The sequence below is a fragment of the Oncorhynchus kisutch genome, linkage group LG18, assembly GCF_002021735.2.
Source record: "Oncorhynchus kisutch isolate 150728-3 linkage group LG18, Okis_V2, whole genome shotgun sequence".
In the NCBI taxonomy this organism is placed as follows: Eukaryota; Metazoa; Chordata; class Actinopteri; order Salmoniformes; family Salmonidae; genus Oncorhynchus; species Oncorhynchus kisutch.
In genome coordinates, this window is record NC_034191.2 from 34,180,003 (window position 1) to 34,199,805 (window position 19,803).

At 42.1% G+C, this 19,803-nt stretch overlaps 1 protein-coding gene across 5 annotated transcripts in view; it reads right to left on the reverse strand.

Moving 5' to 3' along the window:
• LOC109909044 (alpha-2-macroglobulin) overlaps positions 1-19,803 on the reverse strand; it is a 42,012-nt gene that overhangs the window by 16,304 nt on the left and 5,905 nt on the right. Inside the window, exons 7-31 of one of the 5 annotated variants that reach the window (XM_020507931.2) lie at positions 19,675-19,759; positions 19,347-19,461; positions 19,101-19,212; positions 18,909-19,018; positions 18,538-18,705; positions 18,158-18,394; positions 17,776-17,839; positions 17,349-17,494; positions 9,948-10,097; positions 9,192-9,428; positions 8,850-8,931; positions 8,617-8,770; positions 8,170-8,395; positions 7,853-7,979; positions 7,111-7,232; positions 6,888-6,939; positions 6,648-6,731; positions 6,183-6,359; positions 5,663-5,744; positions 5,235-5,391; positions 3,192-3,266; positions 1,270-1,435; positions 981-1,177; positions 445-660; positions 123-241 (exon numbers count right to left, since the gene is read on the reverse strand). In XM_020507931.2, coding sequence (XP_020363520.2) covers positions 123-241; positions 445-660; positions 981-1,177; positions 1,270-1,435; positions 3,192-3,266; positions 5,235-5,391; positions 5,663-5,744; positions 6,183-6,359; positions 6,648-6,731; positions 6,888-6,939; positions 7,111-7,232; positions 7,853-7,979; positions 8,170-8,395; positions 8,617-8,770; positions 8,850-8,931; positions 9,192-9,428; positions 9,948-10,097; positions 17,349-17,494; positions 17,776-17,839; positions 18,158-18,394; positions 18,538-18,705; positions 18,909-19,018; positions 19,101-19,212; positions 19,347-19,461; positions 19,675-19,759 — 3,460 coding nt within the window. Of the gene's footprint in view, positions 1-122; positions 242-444; positions 661-980; positions 1,178-1,269; positions 1,436-3,191; positions 3,267-5,234; positions 5,392-5,662; positions 5,745-6,182; positions 6,360-6,647; positions 6,732-6,887; positions 6,940-7,110; positions 7,233-7,852; positions 7,980-8,169; positions 8,396-8,616; positions 8,771-8,834; positions 8,932-9,191; positions 9,429-9,947; positions 10,098-17,348; positions 17,495-17,775; positions 17,840-18,157; positions 18,395-18,537; positions 18,706-18,908; positions 19,019-19,100; positions 19,213-19,346; positions 19,462-19,674; positions 19,760-19,803 lie in introns of all 5 variants that reach the window. The other 4 variants (XM_031795869.1, XM_031795868.1, XM_031795871.1 and 1 more) reach the window with 4 other exon arrangements.

Here is a 19,803-nt window from a genome sequence, read left to right on the forward strand (position 1 = left end):
TGGTCAGGTCGCACAAAAAGTTAGTGCAGCTTTAAAAGATACTTTTAAAATGCATCTACACACTGGTGGTTCAGTCATTATTTTCAGCTGCTATTTCAAGGGTAAAAGGAATACCACTGTACCTGACATCCACAGACACGATCAGAGATTTCTTGGTGCCGTCACATTTCCCAAGCGTCTCTGTTGAGATGTTGAAAGCAGAGAAGTCAGGAGGAGGGGGAATATTGTAGTGCATGGCGATCTGAAAAGACAGACGATACTACTGAGATGCATGAAATCAACATACACATTTCAATGAACAGTAGCACACATGCATTTCCATTCATTCTGAAATTCTAGGGTTGAAACGTTTTTGTGCAACAGTGTGCTCTACTGAACACAAACCAGATACTCAGTACATGCAGTACTGAGAGGCAGCAAAGGGAAAAACGACTGGAGCCTGACCTGCACAAACACGCAGCTCTTGCCCTGTGCCTTGATGTTGTAGTCCCCAGGGACCTCCCTCAGCTGAACCTCCTGATAGAGCAGCCTGTTGTTCTGATTCACAGTAAACTCCATCTTCAGGCCGCCGGCCGAGCTCACACTGACTGTACTGGCGCCCTCTGGACTGAAGGTGGCAGCACCGTACTTGGCCAGGGCCTGCAGTGCAACCACTGTGTCCTGGTGACAGGGGCGAGGTGGGAAGAAAGGTACTGTTGCAAAAACAAATCCAGGTCGACTATAGCTTGGGTATGGATGGAGAGAATCAATATAATAAAGCAATACATATGAAGATTGTAAAATGAAGCACAACAATTCAAGGAAATCCATGTGTTGTGTTATGAAATTATTGTAAAGCTTTAATAAAAATGTCCAATTTACTACATTTCATATACAAATAAGGATTTGGTGTGATCCATGTTTGGCCATGTACTAACAGTAGGATCTATTGGCAGAGGAGTTGCTAGAGTGAATAAATGTCTACCAGACCAATAAAGTACCTGTGTGGAGGCGAATCCTCCGTAGGGGTTCTGCTGCTGGGCCAGCCAGCGGACGATGCCAGTGGAGTAGTCCAGCCCAAAGCCTGGCATGGTGGGACCGGAGAGCAGCGCCAGCAGCACATAGGATGTCATCTCCACCTCCAGAGAGTCCGTCTTTGTCCCAGAAGCCTCTGGTCTCTCCCAGTGACGATTGCCACCTGTGGGAATTTTCATTGTCAGTGGTCGGCAGTGACCGTTTTACGGCAGACAAAGGTAGAGAGAGACATTTTCACCAAGAGACAAGACATACCGGAGGTAGCAGCCATCTTGTCCAGGTGGGTGATGAGCTTGGCCCTCATGTCCTGGTTTTGGGCCAGGGTGAAGGTGTACGATAGCAGGGCCATGGTGTAGGTGTTCTCCAGCTGGTCAGACACTGCTGCCTTCAGACACATCAGACTCTTCTCCACCATGGGGTCCTGACACACCCACATACAACATGATTGTGTTTATTAGGCACCAAACAGAGCAGCACTGATTGAAACTGGAAGGTAATATCTGGACCAATAAGAAACATGCACATTATCAGTTGCAAAATGTTCATGGGTTTTCCATTGCGCTCCCTAATGAATACAACCCAGACCTTTATTCACGTTTTAAATACGGGTATGAGTACCAAATAATTTTAGCAATATAAATAAATTAACTAGTGTATATACTGTATAGTGACAGAGCTTGAGAGGATCTGCAGAGAAGAATTGGACAAAATCCAATATATATACAAAAAAAATATACAAAAATATATATTATATATATATACACACACACAATAATATATTTTTGATTTTCTCCCATTCTTCTCTGCAGATCCTCTCAAGCTCTCTCAAGTTGGTTGGAGAGTGTTGCTGCACAGCTATTTTCAGGCCTCTCCAGAGGCAAAACAGTCGGAGGTCCTGAGTGCTCTGGAGCAGGTTATCATCAAGGACCTCTGTACTTTGCTCCGTTCATCTTTGCCTTGATCCTGACTAGTCTCCCAGTCCCTGCTACTGAAAAACACCCCCACAGCATGCCACCACCACCATGCTTCACCATAGAGATGTTGCCAGGTTTCTTCCAGACGTGACACTTGGAATTCAGGAAAAAGAGTTCAATCTTGGTTTCATCAGACCAGAGAATCTTGTTTCTCATGGTCTGAGAGTCTTTAGGTGCCTTTTAGCAAACCCCAAGTAGGTTGTTATCTGCCTTTTACTGAGGAGTGGCTTCCTGGAAGTCTGGCACTCTACCATAAAGGCCTGATTGGTGGAGAGCTGCAGAGATGGTTGTCCTTCTGGAAGGTTCTCCCATCTCCACAGAGGAACTCCAGAAATCTGTCAGACTTACAGTCAGGTTCTTGGTCACCTCTCTGACCAAGGCCTTTCTCCCCCGATTGCTCAGTTTGGCCAGGCGGCCAGCTCTAGGAAGAGTCTTGGTGGTTCCAAACTTTTTCAATTTAAGAATGATGGTGGCCACTGTGTGCTTGGGGACCTTCAATGCTGCAGAAATGTGTTGGTACCCTTCCCCAGATCTGTGCCTCGACACAATCTGTCTCGGAGCTCAACGGAATTTTCCTTCAACCACATGGCTTCGTTTTTGCTCTGGCATTCACTGTCAACTTTGGGACATTATATAGATAGGTGTGTGCCTTTCCAAATCAAGTCCAATCAAATGAATTTACCACAAGTGGACTTCAATCAACTTGTATAAACACCAAGGATGATCAATGGAAACAGGATGCACCTGAGCTCAATTTCAAATATCATTGCAAAAGATCTGAATACTTATGTAAATAAGGAATTTCAGTTTTTTTATTTTCAATACATTTGCAAACATTTATAAAAACCTGTTTTCGCTTTGTCATGGTGTATTGTGTGTAGATCGCTGAGGTTTTAAAACATGTTTTTAATCCATTTTAGAATAAGGCTGTAACGTAACAAAATGTGGAAATAATCAAGGGGTCTGAATACTTTTCCAGAAGGAACTGTATATTGGGATGTTGTTTAACAAATTCGAATACATAGCAAGTGAGGTGTTCTGTGGGTGATATCGTCTTATTTAGAATTGTGTGAAGTAGTTGGGCGGCTAAGCAGAAATATCCACTAGGGCCGTTCATGTTTTGATAAAAGCACCAATAAAAGCACCTTGTTATTCAATAAGATTTTTTTTAAATACTTGGATATGAAAGAGGTGATAACTCACAGAAGTGTTGCCATCCAGCTCCAGCAGTGCAGCGGTGATGTAGGCAGTGAGTGACACTTGATCCCCAACACCTCCCTATGACAGCAAAGGATGCCAGTAAACTTCATACAGTACTCCAAGGTGTTAGTTTCAAAGTCACATTGATATCAACTGATATCAGGTAAAAACATTGCACTGTTTAAAACATTCACATGATAATGGTGCACAAAGAGGTCCCTTTAGGGAGGTGGTGTGTTCTCGGGACTGGCTAAAACATGCTTGGTATTCTTGTTGTGCTCAGCATGTGCCATTTTGTGCTCCTTTGGGGCACACGTGGGGTTCTAAGGTTCTCCTGAACAGTACATGTCAGTGCAATATGAAGTATGTAAAGTACAGTCATGGCCAAAAGTTGAGAATGACAGAAATATTAATTTTCACAAAGTCTGCTGACTCAGTTTGTATGATGGCAATTTGCATATACTCCAGAATGTTATGAAGAGTGATCAGATGAATTGCAATGAATTGCAAAGTCCCTCTTTGCCATGCAAATGAACTGAATTCCCAAAAAACATTTCTACTGATTGAGTTTGAATAACAGACTGGAAGCTTCAAAAGGAGGGTGGTGCTTGGAATCATTGTTCTTCCTCTGTCAACCATGGTTACCTGCAAGGAAACACGTGCCATCATCATTGCTTTGCCCAAAAAGGGCTTCACAGGCAAGGATATTGCTGCCAGTAAGATTGCACCGAATTCAACCATTTATCGGATTATCAAGAACTTCAAGGAGAGCGGTTAAATTGTCGTGAAGAAAGCTTCAGGGCGCCCAAGAAAGTCCAGAAAGCTCCATGACCGTCTCCTAAAGTTGATTCAGCTGCAGGATCGGGGCACCACCAGTACAGAGCTTGCTCAGGAATGGCAGCAGGCAGGTGTGAGTGCATCTGCACGCACAGTGAGGCAAAGACTTTTGGAGGATGGCCTGGTGTCAAGAAGGGCAGCAAAGAAGCCACTTCTCTCCAGGAAAAACATCAGGGACAGACTGATATTATGCAAAGGGTACAGGGATTGGACTGCTGAGGACTGGGTAAAAGTCATTTTCTCTGATGAATCCCCTTTCCGATTGTTTGGGGCATCTGGAAAAAAGCTTGCCCGGAGAAGACAAGGTGAGCGCTACCATCAGTCCTGTGTCATGCCAACAGTAAAGCATCCTGAGACCATTCATGTGTGGGGTTGCTTCTCAGCCAAGGGAGTTGGCTCACTCACAATTTTGTCTAAGAACACAGCCATGAATAAAGAATGGTACCAACACATCCTCCGAGAGCAACTTCTCCCAACCATCCAGGAACAGTTTGGTGATGAACAATGCCTTTTCCAGCATGATGGAGCACCTTGACATAGGAAAAAGTGATAACTAAGTGGCTCAGGGAACAAAACATTGATATTTTGGATCCATGTCCAAGAAACTCCCCTGACCATAATCCCATTGAGAATTTGTGGTCAATCCTCAAGAGGTGGGTGGACAAACAAAAACCCACAAATTCTGACACACTCCAAGCATTGATTATGCAAGAATGGGCTGCCATCAGTCAGGATGTGGCCCAGAAGTTAACTGACAGCATGCCAGGGCGGATCTTAGAGGTCTTGAAAAAGAAGGGTCAACACCGCAAATATTGACTCTTTGCATCAACTTCATGTAATTGTCAATAAAAGCCTTTGACACTTATGAAATGCTTGTAATTATACTTCAGTATTCCATAGTAACATCCGACAAAAATATCTAAAGACACTGAAGCCGCAGTCTTTGTGAAACTTATTATTTGTGTCATTCTCAAAACTTTTGGCCACGACTGTACTCATATTTGATGTTAGACTATGTATTATTATCAAGTCTTTTGTTTGTTAGTCATCTAGGATTTTATGCAGACTCCACCATTGCACTCTAAATAGAAGGGGACACTTGCACCAGAACCTCCTGCTAAATCTCTGCCCATAACATCACCTTCTCACATTTGGTGGCAGCAGTATAATACTCCTCTTATTACCCACTGAGCTCTGACTCCCCTTTACCTTCATGCCGTTATGGAAGAGTTTCCCCACTGACCCGATGCAGCCATCCGTCTGCTGGTGACTGGCCAACCAGGCCTTGGCCTGGGCCATGTGGGCGGGGTCCACAAAGATGTAGGGCTTGGCCCCTCCAAAGGACTTCAGCACAAAGGAGGTGAGCCTGAGTGGACACAGGTCAGATGTCGTGAGCCTTGCCTAAACTATGGATCATAGACTCTAGATAACAGTAGCCATACTGTATTGTGCTGAAGCCAACTATATTTGCCATAGCACATACTAGTATGGATTTGAGACCATCACATTCCTACTTTGATTACATACTACAACCCACTTTGATCTAATGTAATTTTTATGACTTAAAAAAAAAAAAAATGTAAATTGAGGAATCATCTAAGAGAAGGTATTACGACTGTGTGGACAATTGAACCGACCACGTGTTTCCAGACTCATCGCTCTTCCCAAAGGCACTGTAGGAGCCATCGCCATGCTTGTAGTTGAGCTCTCTCTGGTAGCCTGCAACACAAATGGCCAAATGAACAAAGACACTCCTTCTAGGGACTTGTACTGTATGTGGAAGGTGACGTTAACTGGTTCAGAGCCAAATATATACAACAGGTTGTTGCTAGTCAGAGGTGAAATGCACACAGGATCAGACAAACTGTCAAACAGTATTGATCTTTGCAGAGCCCTGTTCAATCACAGCTCATTATTTAAAAAGTACAAGGCTTACTGCAAATTCTCTTGTCATATCCCATTCTATGCATTAGGTTAAGCAATAGTCTTCAGAATAGATAGTGGTTTATTTCACCAGGGTTGTGATCAGTAGAGAGATTACATTTTTATTGAGTAAAACGGGGAGTGCAGGCTGTAACTGAACATGTCTGATAATAATTGCTTGGTTTTCGTTGCAACACATGTTGTGCCTTACTGAACTGGATCCAGCTCACTCACCACTGTCTAGGAATCCTGTGGCCCTGGTCTGGATCTCCATGGTGAGCTGCCTGGTGCTTTGCAGGTAGTTGAGGATGTAGATGTTAGGAGCAAAAAGCACCATGTTCTGCTCTCCACAGCCATAGGGCATCTGCAAAAGGCTGTCCAGGTTCTTCATGGCCCGACCCATCAGGTCGCCTGGTGAAAGAGACCAACAATTAAGACAATCAAACAAACATAGGTCTCTAGTCAATGGCAATGAATATTTGACCGGCAGATCCCTAAACCTAACCCTAAAATGAACCATGCTTATCCCAATCATAGATCTGCAGGTTCATAGATCTGCACTTCCCTCGTCATGAATAGAGGGATGAAAAATCTGCACCAAAATGGAAACATATCCTGAAAATGTTATAAAACTTATATATATATATATATATATTTATTAGGTGTGAAAACTCAGCAAAACAGATGGAGAATTCTCACCCAGTACTGAGAGGGAGGCCTTGGCAGAGCCCTCCACAAACACCTCAGGCAGCTTCAGAGAGATGTCCTTCTCCACTGGGCCCTCTGGTGACGCGAGACAGGTAAACGAGAGACTGAGTGAATTGAGAACCGTTTTAACCAATTAAAAAGTATCTGTCATCTAAACCAAAACAAATGCACGTCAACTTAATTGTCGGGGTAATTATGAGAAAGTATAACTGATAGATGTCAGGAGATTACCTGCAGGGCAGAGCAGAGCGTTGTGGCTGACCGTCTCCTGGGTTCCCTCAGCCTGACAGAGGGAAAGTGACATTGAGAAAAGACAGGCCACTGGCTTTCTTCAGCACTAAAATAAAACGGTCTAATGACGACAACTCTAGTTCATTCCATTATAGAACTTATATGTATAACCACTTAAAAAGGTTAATTAAACGTGGACTTGCTATACAGGACAGACACTCACCTCCACCAGCAGTGTTTGCACAACGGTGTCAATACGTCCTTTCTCTGGCACCGTGGCCACCTCGTTGCCGCAGAGCTCCTCAGTTTTCAATGCCTCGGCGCTCACTTTCACACTCACCTCCCCTATAGTTCAGTCCAGGGAAACATTAACATTCCAGTCTAGACCAGTCACACATGAACCTGCCCCTCCATCAGCTTGCTCCCTTTCACCCACTCCACCTCCAGCCTCATTTACCCTGGCTCAACTGTTCCCGCCTTCCCTCCTCATTCCTTCCCTCGTTCCCTGCCTCCATTTCTCCAATAGCCATGGATACCCCCTGAGGGAGAGCTTTCTGAGCATGTCATCCGATATCCCTCATGACTTGTTAGTACAAGCGATTGTCAACATTTCTTTACAGGGCTAGGACATATACAAGGAATTTATTTGAGTCATGTCAATAAGATAAATAATTGAATATTCTTACATTTCAGTCTGACAAGAGCTGTGCAAAGTGAACAACCCTGTCCTTAGGCACCACAGACGGAACAATTCACATCCTACCCCCTCCACTCTGGCCCTAACCTTTCAACATTTCCATGAATTGAGGGTCTGGATAGCTATAAGCAGTATAGTGGTGGAGATACCACCATATTTCTTAAACCTTACAGAAGGGTTAGGGGGTAAGGGCCTAGGACATAGGGAGTAAATGTGGAGTCTATTGCAAGAGCCTTGTGATAGATTGACAGATTACTGTATGGCTCACCTAAAGCAGTTGGGGTGAGAATCCACTTGAAGGTCCTACTCTCTTCAGCACACAGACACAGTGTGTACTGGCAGCCTTCACATGGCCTGGCTGTGAACTGGTTCGACTCAGCTAGAGTCACCTTCACCTAGGAGAAACACATGGAGTCAATCGCAAGTCTTTACTAGATTCCATGCATTTCTCTCTTCTCTCGTCCTTAAAACGTCAGAGCATCTATAGGTTGTCTACGTCAGAGCATCTATAGGTTGTCTACAGGGAATATCCAAATGAAGTGGGACTGGAGAGGTAAAGAAAGAGACAACCCTGGGAGGGCTTACCATGATACACTTGGAGAGGTAGTTGAACACTGTGGCCTTGAGTGTGAAAACCTCCCCCCGGATGACAGAGTAGGGCAGCGTCAGGCTCACAAAGAAGGGTTGGAAGGCAGTGAGGCCAGTGTTGGGAGCCAGGCCAAAACCCACTGGGGAAGTACAGAACGCCCCTGCAGCCCACTTAGTGATGGTGTCTGGGACAGTCTTCTCAACATTCACTTTTCCTGTATGTCTGGTCGTGGTGAAAAGGGCACAATAAAAACCATGTATATTAACATCAGAACACATAACATGGTCAATTCAATAAATAAACCTACCCCATGGACAAAAACATTCTTGTAGTCTCAGTATAACCCTATTACAAGGCAGTGTCAGTTAAGCACCCCATGAAAAGGGATGTGCATTAAACTAAATATAAATGGATACAACTTTGGCGTCTGTGACAATGCTTACCCCACAGGAATCAGGTCCCAGATCCAGGTCTCAGGGAAGTACGTGCGGACGGTCTCCTTAGGCCCGTCAGAGGCTCTAGCGGCTGAGGTCTCTGGCATCATGTTGGCCATTGACACTGGAGCATCAATTTCTTCTACTGATTTAAATTGAATAGCTGTAAATAGAAACTAATCCTTTATTATTAGGTTAAGACTAGAAAGGTTCACACATTATCGTACCCTCTTCTACCATACCGTCATATTCCATTGAAAAGGGTATAATACAGTGGTAAGGTTTTTTCACGTCAGAGTTGGTCAGGATCTTGATTCCAACTTCCTAAAATGAGAAGTAAAGCAATAGAACAGTCAGTGTAAAGGCCATATCATACCTGTATTTCAGTTTTGCTCAATTATGTGGGTATTGGTTTAAAAACCTAAACATTTGTATAGATACGGTGTATACGTCTTAACAGACTGCATTCCATTTGAATTCATTCAGTGTCTACTTTCTTACTTAAATATTAAGTATTTATTTATACATTTTCCATATTCCAAACAGACAAAAACAATAACATGAAACTTATTTGATCCTCTTACTTTAAAGATGTTGTAAACATCGTTTTTGTCATTGTTGGGGCCAAACCAGAATGAGCGTTTTTTCCTGTCAGGTGCGGGTGGTGCTTCTAACTCCTCGGCCAGTTTAGGGACAGGTGGTGGGAGCACTTCCATCTCCTCTTTAATGATTGGAGGAAATGGTCGGCATGGGTAGGGGTCAAAGTCTTCTACCCTGTATGAATATCCAGACAACTTCTGAACAGGCAGCTGACTGAAGACCTGCGGAGAGAGAAGTAATATACCTCTAGTAATACTGACTTTATAATCAGCAGCACCTTGACATGGTCAGAGCGTGGTCGGTGCATGGTCGGTGTGTGGTCAGAGCGTGGTCGGTGCATGGTCAGATTGTGGTCAGAGGTTATAGGGTCAGTACATAGTTAGGTCAAGGTCAGTGCATAGGATAACACCTGGGTTAAATACATACGGCTAATACTTGATCTGTACTCGATTTAGCTTGAGTGGTACAAGACAACCAACTAAATAGTCCCACAAGTTGAAACTTCTAAACTTTAATTATCAGACAGTGGTTAAGACATGGTTAGAGGAAGCTGAAAATGAGCCAAATCCTATCTTGAAAAACATGGGTGCACAAAAACAATGCCAAAGGTGATGTGTTCAGTGCTTCGTGTGGTGAGTGGTGGTGGTGAGTAGTGTGGTAAGTCAATGGTCCTGGTCAAAAGTAGTGCACTACAAAGGGTATAGGGAGCCATTTGGGACGCAGAACCATGGAGAACGTACAGAGTCTAGGCTGAGCTCCTGTTCAGGCTGCAGCAGCAGCACACTCTGGTCGATGGCCCTGAGAGAACACAGAGACCCTGGGTGGGCCTGGAGGCTCAGAGAGGTCTTCTCCCCTGGCAACTCCTGGAGGGACGAGAACTTCAGGGACACCTGGAGAGGAGAAAAGGATCAGACATCACAGAACATTTTTAAACATATCTACAGTGCCTTCAGAAAGTATTCATACTCCTTGACATAATCCACATTTTGTTGTGTTACAGCCTGAATTCAAAATGGATTAAATATGTATTTTTTCCTCACCCATCCACACACACAACCCCATAATGACAAAGTGAAAACACGTTATTAGAAAATGATCGCAAATGTATTTCATTAAATACAGAAATCTAATTTACATAAGTATTTCTCCCCCGAGTTAATACTTTGTATAAGTACCTTTGGTGGCGATTACAGCTGTGAGTCTTTTTGAGTTATTGCGCACCTAGGGCTGTGGCAGTCACAAAATGTTGTCAGACGGTGATTGTCAAGCAAATAACTGGTCGGTCTCACGGTAATTGACCGTTAATGAACAAACATTTAGCATCTCCTGGCTTACATACATAGCATACATCCATTTTAAAAAGTCTAATAAATCCATGTAATATAGCCTACACCGTCACAATAAATCCATTATTTATTTTAGACAGGTCTAAAGAAGCATGATATGAAGAAAATGTAGTCCATTTCAGAAGAACAGAACAGCATACTCTGAGTTGTCCTTATGTTAGGTCCTGATGTGGCTATGAGTTACACTAGTTAATTAGCAGACATGATTTGCTTATAATTCCATGCCATTATTTGATATTATTTTATAGTATGAACAATACAATTGAACAAAGCTGAATAAAATATAAATATTTTCTTCAAACATTGAGGGAGTACGCATATGTGGCTATTCTGTGTTGAGCGGTTAACAAAGAAACAGGTATTCCTATATGCTTCATTTAGAGTTATTAATGTAACTTTAGTTATTCTACAAACGTTGGGCTATATGTTTTGATTTTTAATACATTGTAAGGCTGCATGATGACTAATGATCATTTGAAAAGTCGTTTGAAAGGCATAAGCTCTGCTTTGTTTATAGCGCAGGATGTACACACTTCATCAGTCTCTCATTCACAATTTGACAAGCACTTGATAATGCCTCGCATTTCACGGCGGCATCCACTTTGTGGCTGTAAGGCACCCTAAAAAAAATCCATGCCTTTTGCGGCCCAGAGTGCTGTATTGTGCCCTTCGACTGCGCCACTCACTCACATGGCTCTACGTCACGTGATCGGATCTCTCTCACTGGCTACAAGCGAAGACAGACACATCGGGGATGCAACTGCGCTCGTCCTTATACAATTGCGAGGTGCATATTGAAGATAATGGAAGAACTGTTCACATTTACTTTTTGTCTGCCAACAAGATGAGTAGGCCTAACGAACAGCAAAAGCTCTAGCTTATGCCAATCTTCTATCCCCTATAGTACAAAAGTCGACCTATTCTATTCCGTGCAATAAATAAATATTCCAAACATAGTCTGGGAAAGTTGTGGGGTGCAATAAATCCCAAATTAATACAACCTCTAGCATAATTTTTTTTTTTTTACGCACTGTGGCTGACGAAACAAATCAGAACGTTCAGCTTAAAATGTTGATAAACGATTAGGCTATTTCTTCAAAATATAAGCGCAGCAAAGTGCACATGGCAGTAGGCTATAAGCGCAAATGTTCCACTAGCGGGAAAACACCATTATCAAAATTGACCGCAAATGAGATTATGCATGTAATGCTTTTATTAGAAAGGTGCATTCTTATAGTGAACATTTTCTTCCCCAAACTCACGCGCTGCTTATGTATGCCAGTCAGGCTCTAAACCCCTTGTAAATCGTATTAAAGCGCTTCATTTTAAGAAGTTATTTGACCACTTTAGTTGTGATACAACGCTTATCAAAACATATAGGCCTATGGACTAGGCTACATGAGGTGTGCGACTATGATTTTTTTTTAAGTGCAAAAAAAGGCAGTTTCTTATGCTGGGCATCATTCACAAGTGATAATATATAATTCACAAGTGATAGTCTGATGGGTGACAATATTAGCCTATTCTTGATTTAATCTTGACTTTACATACTAAATAATGTGTGAGAGAAATTTGTTTGGATTTAGAAAGGTGCATGATAAATGGTCCAGTCTCGAAACGGGCAGCAGGAAAAAACTTCATCTAAGCACTTAAATAACAAATGGAGGACACTTTTCCCATGGTTCATTTTCATGCCAGCCGGGTAGGCTATACTCTTGTTCTAAAGATAAACAATGTGCTTAATATTAGGAAAGTTGAGAAATAAATATAGTAGGCCTAGTCTATAGGAAAGCTGATGGAATCCTCCTCTTTTTAGTAGAGGCAATCACTGTTGTTTTCTCGTGCAATCGCATAGCCTATAGAAATGTTTTGCAAAATGAGCTCATAGGCTCTCATTAAGTGTTTGATTCAATTTTCAATACATTTGCATTGATGTCAGAGTGATTAGAGGGACAATAGAGTGCCGAGTACCAGGCAGTTAGCAAGTTTGGTAGGCTACTAATGACCATCAGCAGCATCAGAACTTGGAGAAGCCTAATTAACGTGACTAAACGGCCACGTGGAATTTGACTGCCTTCATGACTCGTGACCGATGGAGCGGCGGTAATACAGTCACCGCAACAGCCCAATGCACAGCTGAATTGACAATATTTGCCCATAAAAATACATCTTCAAGCTCTGTCAAGTTGATTGTTGATCATTGCTAGACAGCCATTTTCAAGTCTTGCGAAAGATTTTCAAGCCGATTTAAGTCAAAACAGCAACATTCATAGCTGAATTTGAAAAGGCTTTGGATAAAGTACGACTGGAATTTATATAGAAATGCCTGGAATATTTCCATTTTGGAGAATCTCATAAAATAGGTTAAGAGTTATGGATAATAACCCTAGGTGTACAACTGTAAATAATGGCTACTTCTCAGAAAGTATTAAACTGTCAAGAAGAGTAAAACAAGGTTGTCCACTATCACTATATCTATTTATTATGGCCATCGAAATGTAAGCGATTAAAATCAGATCCAATAATATCAAGGGTTTAGAAATCAAGGGCTTAAAAACAAAGGTGTCATTGTACAGCTGAAGTCGGAAGTTTACATGCACTTAGGTTGCAGTCATTAAAACTAATTTTTCAACCACTCCACAAATTTATTGTTAACAAAATACAGTTTTGGCAAGTCGGCTAGGACATCTACTTTGTGCATGACACAAGTAATTTTTCCAACAATTGTTTACAGACAGATTATTTCACTGTATCACAATTACAGTGGGTCAGAAGTTTACATACACTAAGTTGACTGTGCCTTTAAACAGCTTGGAAAATTCCAGAAAATTATGTCATGGCTATAGAAGCTTCCGATAGGCTAATTGACATCATTTGAGTCAATTTTATTTTTATTTCACCTTTATTTAACCAGGTAGGCAAGTTGAGAACAAGTTCTAATTTACAATTGCGACCTGGCCAAGATAAAGCAAAGCAGTTCGACACATACAACAACACAGAGTTACACATGGAGTAAAACAAACATACAGTCAATAATACAGTAGAATAATGAGTCTATATAAAATGTGAGCAAATGAGGTGAGATAAGGGAGGTAAAGGCAAAAAAAAGGCCATGGTGGCAAAGTAAATACAATATAGCAAGTAAAACACTGGAATGGTAGATTTGCAGTGGAAGAATGTGCAAAGTAGAGATAGAAATAATGGGGTGCAAAGGAGCAAAATAAATAAATACAGTAGGGGGAGAGGTAGTTGTTTGGGCTAAATTATAGATGGGCTCTGTACAGGTGCAGTAATCTGTGAGCTGCTCTGACAGCTGGTGCTTAACGCTAGTGAGGGAGATAAGTGTTTCCAGTTTCAAAGATTTTTGTAGTTCGTTCTAGTCATTGGCAGCAGAGGTTTTTGGGGTAACCAGAGAGATATACCTTCTGGAGCGTGTGCTACAGGTGGGTGCTGCTATGGTGACCAGCGAGCTGAGATAAGGGGGACTTTACCTAGCAGGGTCTTGAAGATGACCTGGAGCCAGTGGGTTTGGAGACGAGTATGAAGGGGCCAGCCAACGAGAGCGTACAGGTCGCAGTGGTGGGTAGTATATGGGGCTTTGGTAACAAAACGGATGGCACTGTGATAGACTGCATCCAATTTATTGCGCAGGGTATTGGAGGCTATTTTGTAAATGACATCGCCGAAGTCGAGGCTCGGAAGGATGGTCAGTTTTACGAGGTTATGTTTGGCAGCATGAGTGAAGGATGCTTTGTTGCGAAATAGGAAGCCAATTCTAGATTTAACTTTGGATTGGAGATGTTTGATATGGGTCTGGAAGGAGAGTTTACAGTCTAACCAGACACCTAGGTATTTGTAGTTGTCCACATATTCTAAGTCAGAACTGTCCAGAGTAGTGATGTAGGACGGGCGGGCAGGTGCAGGCAGCGATCGGTTGAAGAGCATGCATTTAGTTTTACTTGTATTTAAGAGCAATTGGAGGCCACGGAAGGAGAGTTGTATGGCATTGAAGCTCATCTGGAGGGTTGTTAACAGTGTCCAAAGAAGGGCCAGAAGTATACAGAATGGTGTCATCTGTGTAGAGGTGGATCAGAGAATCACCAGCAGCAAGAGCGACATCATTGATGTATACAGAGAAGAGAGTCGGTCCAAGAATTTAACCCTGTGGCACCCCCATAGAGACTGCCAAAGGCCCGGACAACAGGCCCTCCGATTTGACACACTGAACTCTATCAGAGAAGTAGTTGGTGAACCAGGCGAGGCAATCATTTGAGAAACCAAGGCTATTGAGTCTGCCGATGAGGATGTGGTGATGCCTTGGCCAGGTCAATGAATACGGCTGCACAGTATTGTTTCTTATCGATGGCGGTTAAGATATCGTTTAGGACCTTGAGCATGGCTGAGGTGCATGACCAGCTCTGAAACCAGATTGCATAGCAGAGAAGATATGTTGGGATTCGAAAATGGTCAGTAATCTGTTTGTTGACTTGGCTTTCGAAGACCTTAGAAAGGCGGCAGGGTAGGATAGATATAGGTCTGTAGCAGATTGGGTCAAGAGTGTCACCCCCTTTGAATAGGGGGATGACCGCAGCTGCTTTCCAATCTTTGGGAATCTCAGACGACACGAAAGAGAGATTGAACAGGCCAGAAACCTCCTTTTACTCTCTGTTCCGGACGTTCTAGACGACCAATTCTCATAGCTTTTAGCCGTACCCTTATCCTACTCCTCCTCTGTTACTCTGGTGATGTAGAGGTGAATCCAGGCCCTGCAGTGCCTAGCTCCACTCCTATTCCCCAGGCGCTCTCTTTTGATGACTTCTGTAACCGTAATAGCCTTGGTTTCATGCATGTTAACATTAGAAGCCTCCTCCCTAAGTTTGTTTTATTCACTGCTTTAGCACACTTTGCCAACTGGGATTTTCTTGCCGTGTCCGAATCCTGGCTTAGGAAGCACAACCAAAAATGCTGAAATCTCCATCTCTAACTACACAATTTTCAGACAAGATAGAACGGCCAAACGGGGCAGTGTTGCAATCTACTGCAAAGAAAGCCTGCAGTTCTGTCCTACTATCCAGGTGGTGGAACTGAAAGGTTAGATAAGGTATAATGAGCAGGGCTAGAGGCTCTACAGTGAAATAAGCCAATAAACACTAACAAGAACAGCAATGGACAAGGCATATTGACATTAAGGAGAGGCATGCTTAGTCAAGTGATCATAAGGGTCCAGCGAGTAGTGAGGTTGGTTGGGGTAACGGAGATTCAGACAGCTAGCCGGGCCATCGGTATTGGAGGTGTACCTGTGGATGTATTTCAAGGCCTACCTTCAAACTTTGCTTGACATCATGGGAAATTCAAAAGAAATCAACCAAGACCAAGATAAGTGCAATTGTCTGTCTGTAAACAATTGTTGGAAGATTTACTTGTGTCATGCACAAAGTAGATGTCCTAACCGACCTGCCAAAACTATAGTTTGTTAACAAGAAATTTGTGAGTTTTAATGACTCCAACCAAAGTGTTTGTAAACTTCCGCCTTCAAAATGTATACATATATATTAATAATAACCAAACCTCAGGAACATTCAATATCGTCTTGGTAAGCAACTCCAGTGTAGAAATAGCCTTGTGTTTTAAGATATTGTCCTGCTGAAAGGTGAATTTGTCTCCCAGTGTCTGTTGTAAAGCAGACTGAACCAGGTTTTTCTCTAGGATTTTGCCTGTGCTTATAGCTGTATTCTGTTTCTTAGCCCTTGCTGATGACAAGCATTGTATTGGTTTTGCCCCAAACGCAACGCTTCATATTCTTTGCATTATTCTGTTGCAGAATTACTTAAGTGCCTTCTTGTAAACAGGATGCAGGTTTTGGAATACTTTTATTCTGTTCAGGCATCCTTCTTTTCACTCTGTCATTTAGGTTAGTATTGTAGAGTCTCTGAGCAGTTCTTTCCTCTCCGGCAACTGAGTTAGGAAAGACACCTGTATCTTTGTAGTAAAGCCTAATTAATAACTTCACCATGCTCATAGAGATTGTCAGCATCTGTTACCAATTGGTGCCCTTCTTTGAGAGGCACTGGAAAACCTCCCTGGTCTTTGTAGTTGAATCTGTGTTTGAAATTCACTGCTCAACTGAGGGACCTTACAGATAATTGTATATGTGGGGTACATAGATGGGGTAGTCATTCAAAAATCATGTTAAACAATATTGTTGAACACGGAATGAGTCCATGCAACTTATTATGCGATTTATTAAGCACATTTTTACTCCTGAACTTATTTAGACTTGCCATAACAAAGGGGTTGAATACATTACTGTCTTAATAAGACATCAGCTTTTCATTTTTTATTCATTTCTAAAATGTTCTACAAACAAAATTCCACTTTGACATTACGGGGTACTGTCTGTAGATCAGTGGACAAAATCTAAATTAAATCAATTTTAAATTCAGGCTAACCCAACCAAATGTAGGGAAAATAAAGGGGTGTGAACCTTTTCTGACGGCACTGTATACTAGCATACATGTCCAACACATTGGTTCATTTCAAGTACAGTAGCATACTGATGTGAATATTGGAATAAAGCCCACACAACATAAATGCTAGAGGTATAGAAACTGGCCCGACGAACATGATGATCAAAGAGGACAAGTTGAAGCATTTCATATCATAGTGTGATGCAAAGTCATTTTGGAAATTGATAGTGCACATGTTGCCCCAATATACAGTATATACATGGCTCAGGCTCTCTGATGAGACATTTTGACATCTCATGTGGCTGGCAAAAGATGCCGAGTTGCCTACCTCGTTTTTTAAGCAGAGGTGAATGGGGAAGTCTCGGCTGTCTGCTACTGCCTCCCCATCAGGCAACACGGTGTACACCACTACCTGGGCAAAAGGGGTCAGCTCAGGCATCCGCTGCAGCGAGAGAGTCAGCTCCCCTTGGTTTACTAAAATAAGAGATGGACAATGGGATGGCCATTAAGTCACCGTAAACCACCAAACATCCAATACATTGTGTTCTCTGATTAGCGTATGAACTTGAAATGTACTGTGCAATAAGAACTTGTATTGAAGATGTAATCTGGATGATTGAATCCTGTCGTGGCAGCTTTTTATCCCATGCCAGTTTAAGGCCATTAGGCATGTTCTCTAATCAAGTGGGGTTCTGAGAAGTTCTAATGAAAAACGTCAAGAAACATTCGGGAGAATCCAAGTCCAATGTATTTACCTTTTCCTTCTGTAACAGTCACCGGAAGATGGCCGTGCTGCTGAATGCTGCCTCTAGATATAACCTGGGACAGCCAGGTGGCAGCATCAACATTAATAACCAGAGAGTGACCCAGGGAGACTGGAACAATGGCTAAAACTGGGAGATCTGCTAGCAAATATCTTGAAGTTAATGCATTATTGAAGTGTAAAAGTACTGAATATCACCAATGATTAACTTTTCAACTGCATGTAAAGTACTGTACGGTTTGCCCGAGCCATTCTTAAAATATTTCCAGACGCAACAATATGACAATCAAATACCGAAGTAAGTAAAATGTATATCCCAAAGTGTAAAAATCATGTTAGGTTGTATTTTGAGTGAAACATCCCTTTAATCTTACCAGATAGAAAAAGTCCAGGGTCGTCTGTCCCTTTTTCAGCTCCACCCCTTGGATGATGTAGTGAGCAAGAACAATACCGTCCTTCTCACAGGAGAACTTCCCTTCGCCCTGCATTATCTTCACAAAGCTCTTGCTCTTAGAATAAAATTTTCTTGTGAAGTGGTAATCGGATGAATATTCTGGTCTACGCACACCCTGCACGTACGGATAATCCTCCTCAACCTTTTGATAACGAGCCTGGTTCAAGAAACACAGAAAATATATGAAAAATAAACAATTGTAGTAACCTTGGAGAATTACATCAGGAGAAATGAATGATCTCACTCAGAACAAACAATTGAATATTTAATAGAGGAAAACATGAGTGAGTGACCACTGACCGACAGAGAGACAGAATCAGAACTCCATAGAGAAGTGTCTAGAGAGAAGGAAGCAATGCCCTTGCTGTCTGTGGTGAGAGTCCAGTTCTCAGATTTGCCACCGTTTTGTAGGAAGAGATACACAGGCTCATAGGGAACGGGACTAGAGTCGGGACCGGTCACCTTGATCTGAAAACACAGGACAGGGTGACTGCAGACATCCAATATACTAAAAGTACACTCCCATTGCATACAAGACATCAAAAGCCTAGTTTAGATGCTCCAAATTACATGTTAACATTTATCACCACTTCATGTTCAAATCCATTTTTCTGAGTAAAACATTTTCTGCAGTGTTATTAAAAAGGCATTTGTTAATAGTTTGTCCTCACCTTCCCCTCGTATGCAATTCCTGGTTTATATGCTTGGGGCACGTCCTCAAAACGAACAGTTACGATGACATTGGTGAAGCTTGCCTTGCCACTACCTTTAAGGATGACCCCTGGAGAGAACATAGGCAAGGGTCAGAGGTTAACAGTTCAGCATGTAAACACCTCTACATTCAAGATAAGGCTCTCTCCTACCCGTTCCATATTCTTCCATCTCAGTCTCCACTTCGAAGTCATCAAACTTTGATTCATTTAGACCGAACCGGGTCACGTCAATAATTTGTGTTGCACAACCAGTTGTGTCGGTCTAGGCAGAATGAGTACAGTTATTGTAGCTCAGCTTAAATCCGCTACGAAAACGTCTATAAACGTCAACATTTTCCCCACAGTGAGTGTTCGTCATCAAAGAATTTGGCATAACAAGAATAAACAAATACTTACTTTCATAAGATACAACTCGCAGATATTAATAGCATCATATAACCAGCGATATTGAATGATATTTCTGCAAACTTTCGCCGTGACAGACCCCAGCACTGGTTTTCCATAAGTGTATCTAGAAACAAAGTCAACAGAAGAAAAACAATTCAAGAATGGCAATCACGTGTTGTAAAAATAGAAACAGCTATGAACATGAGAAAGTATCAAACATGGGACAGTATATATCAAGTGTAGTCTATGCAACACACAAATTAAGGCTTAATATTCTGTCCATAAAGTGTTGTGAGTTTACATTATCATCTTACTGTCTATCATCTTATGCACTTACTTTCCACAAACTCTCAGTGTTGCTTGCTTGTCCAGAATAGTGATTGTTTGGGGTAGATAGACTTTGACCTCATATTTGGGTAAAACTGTAAAAAAATACACATCATGTTATTTCCTCATTGTCTGTTGA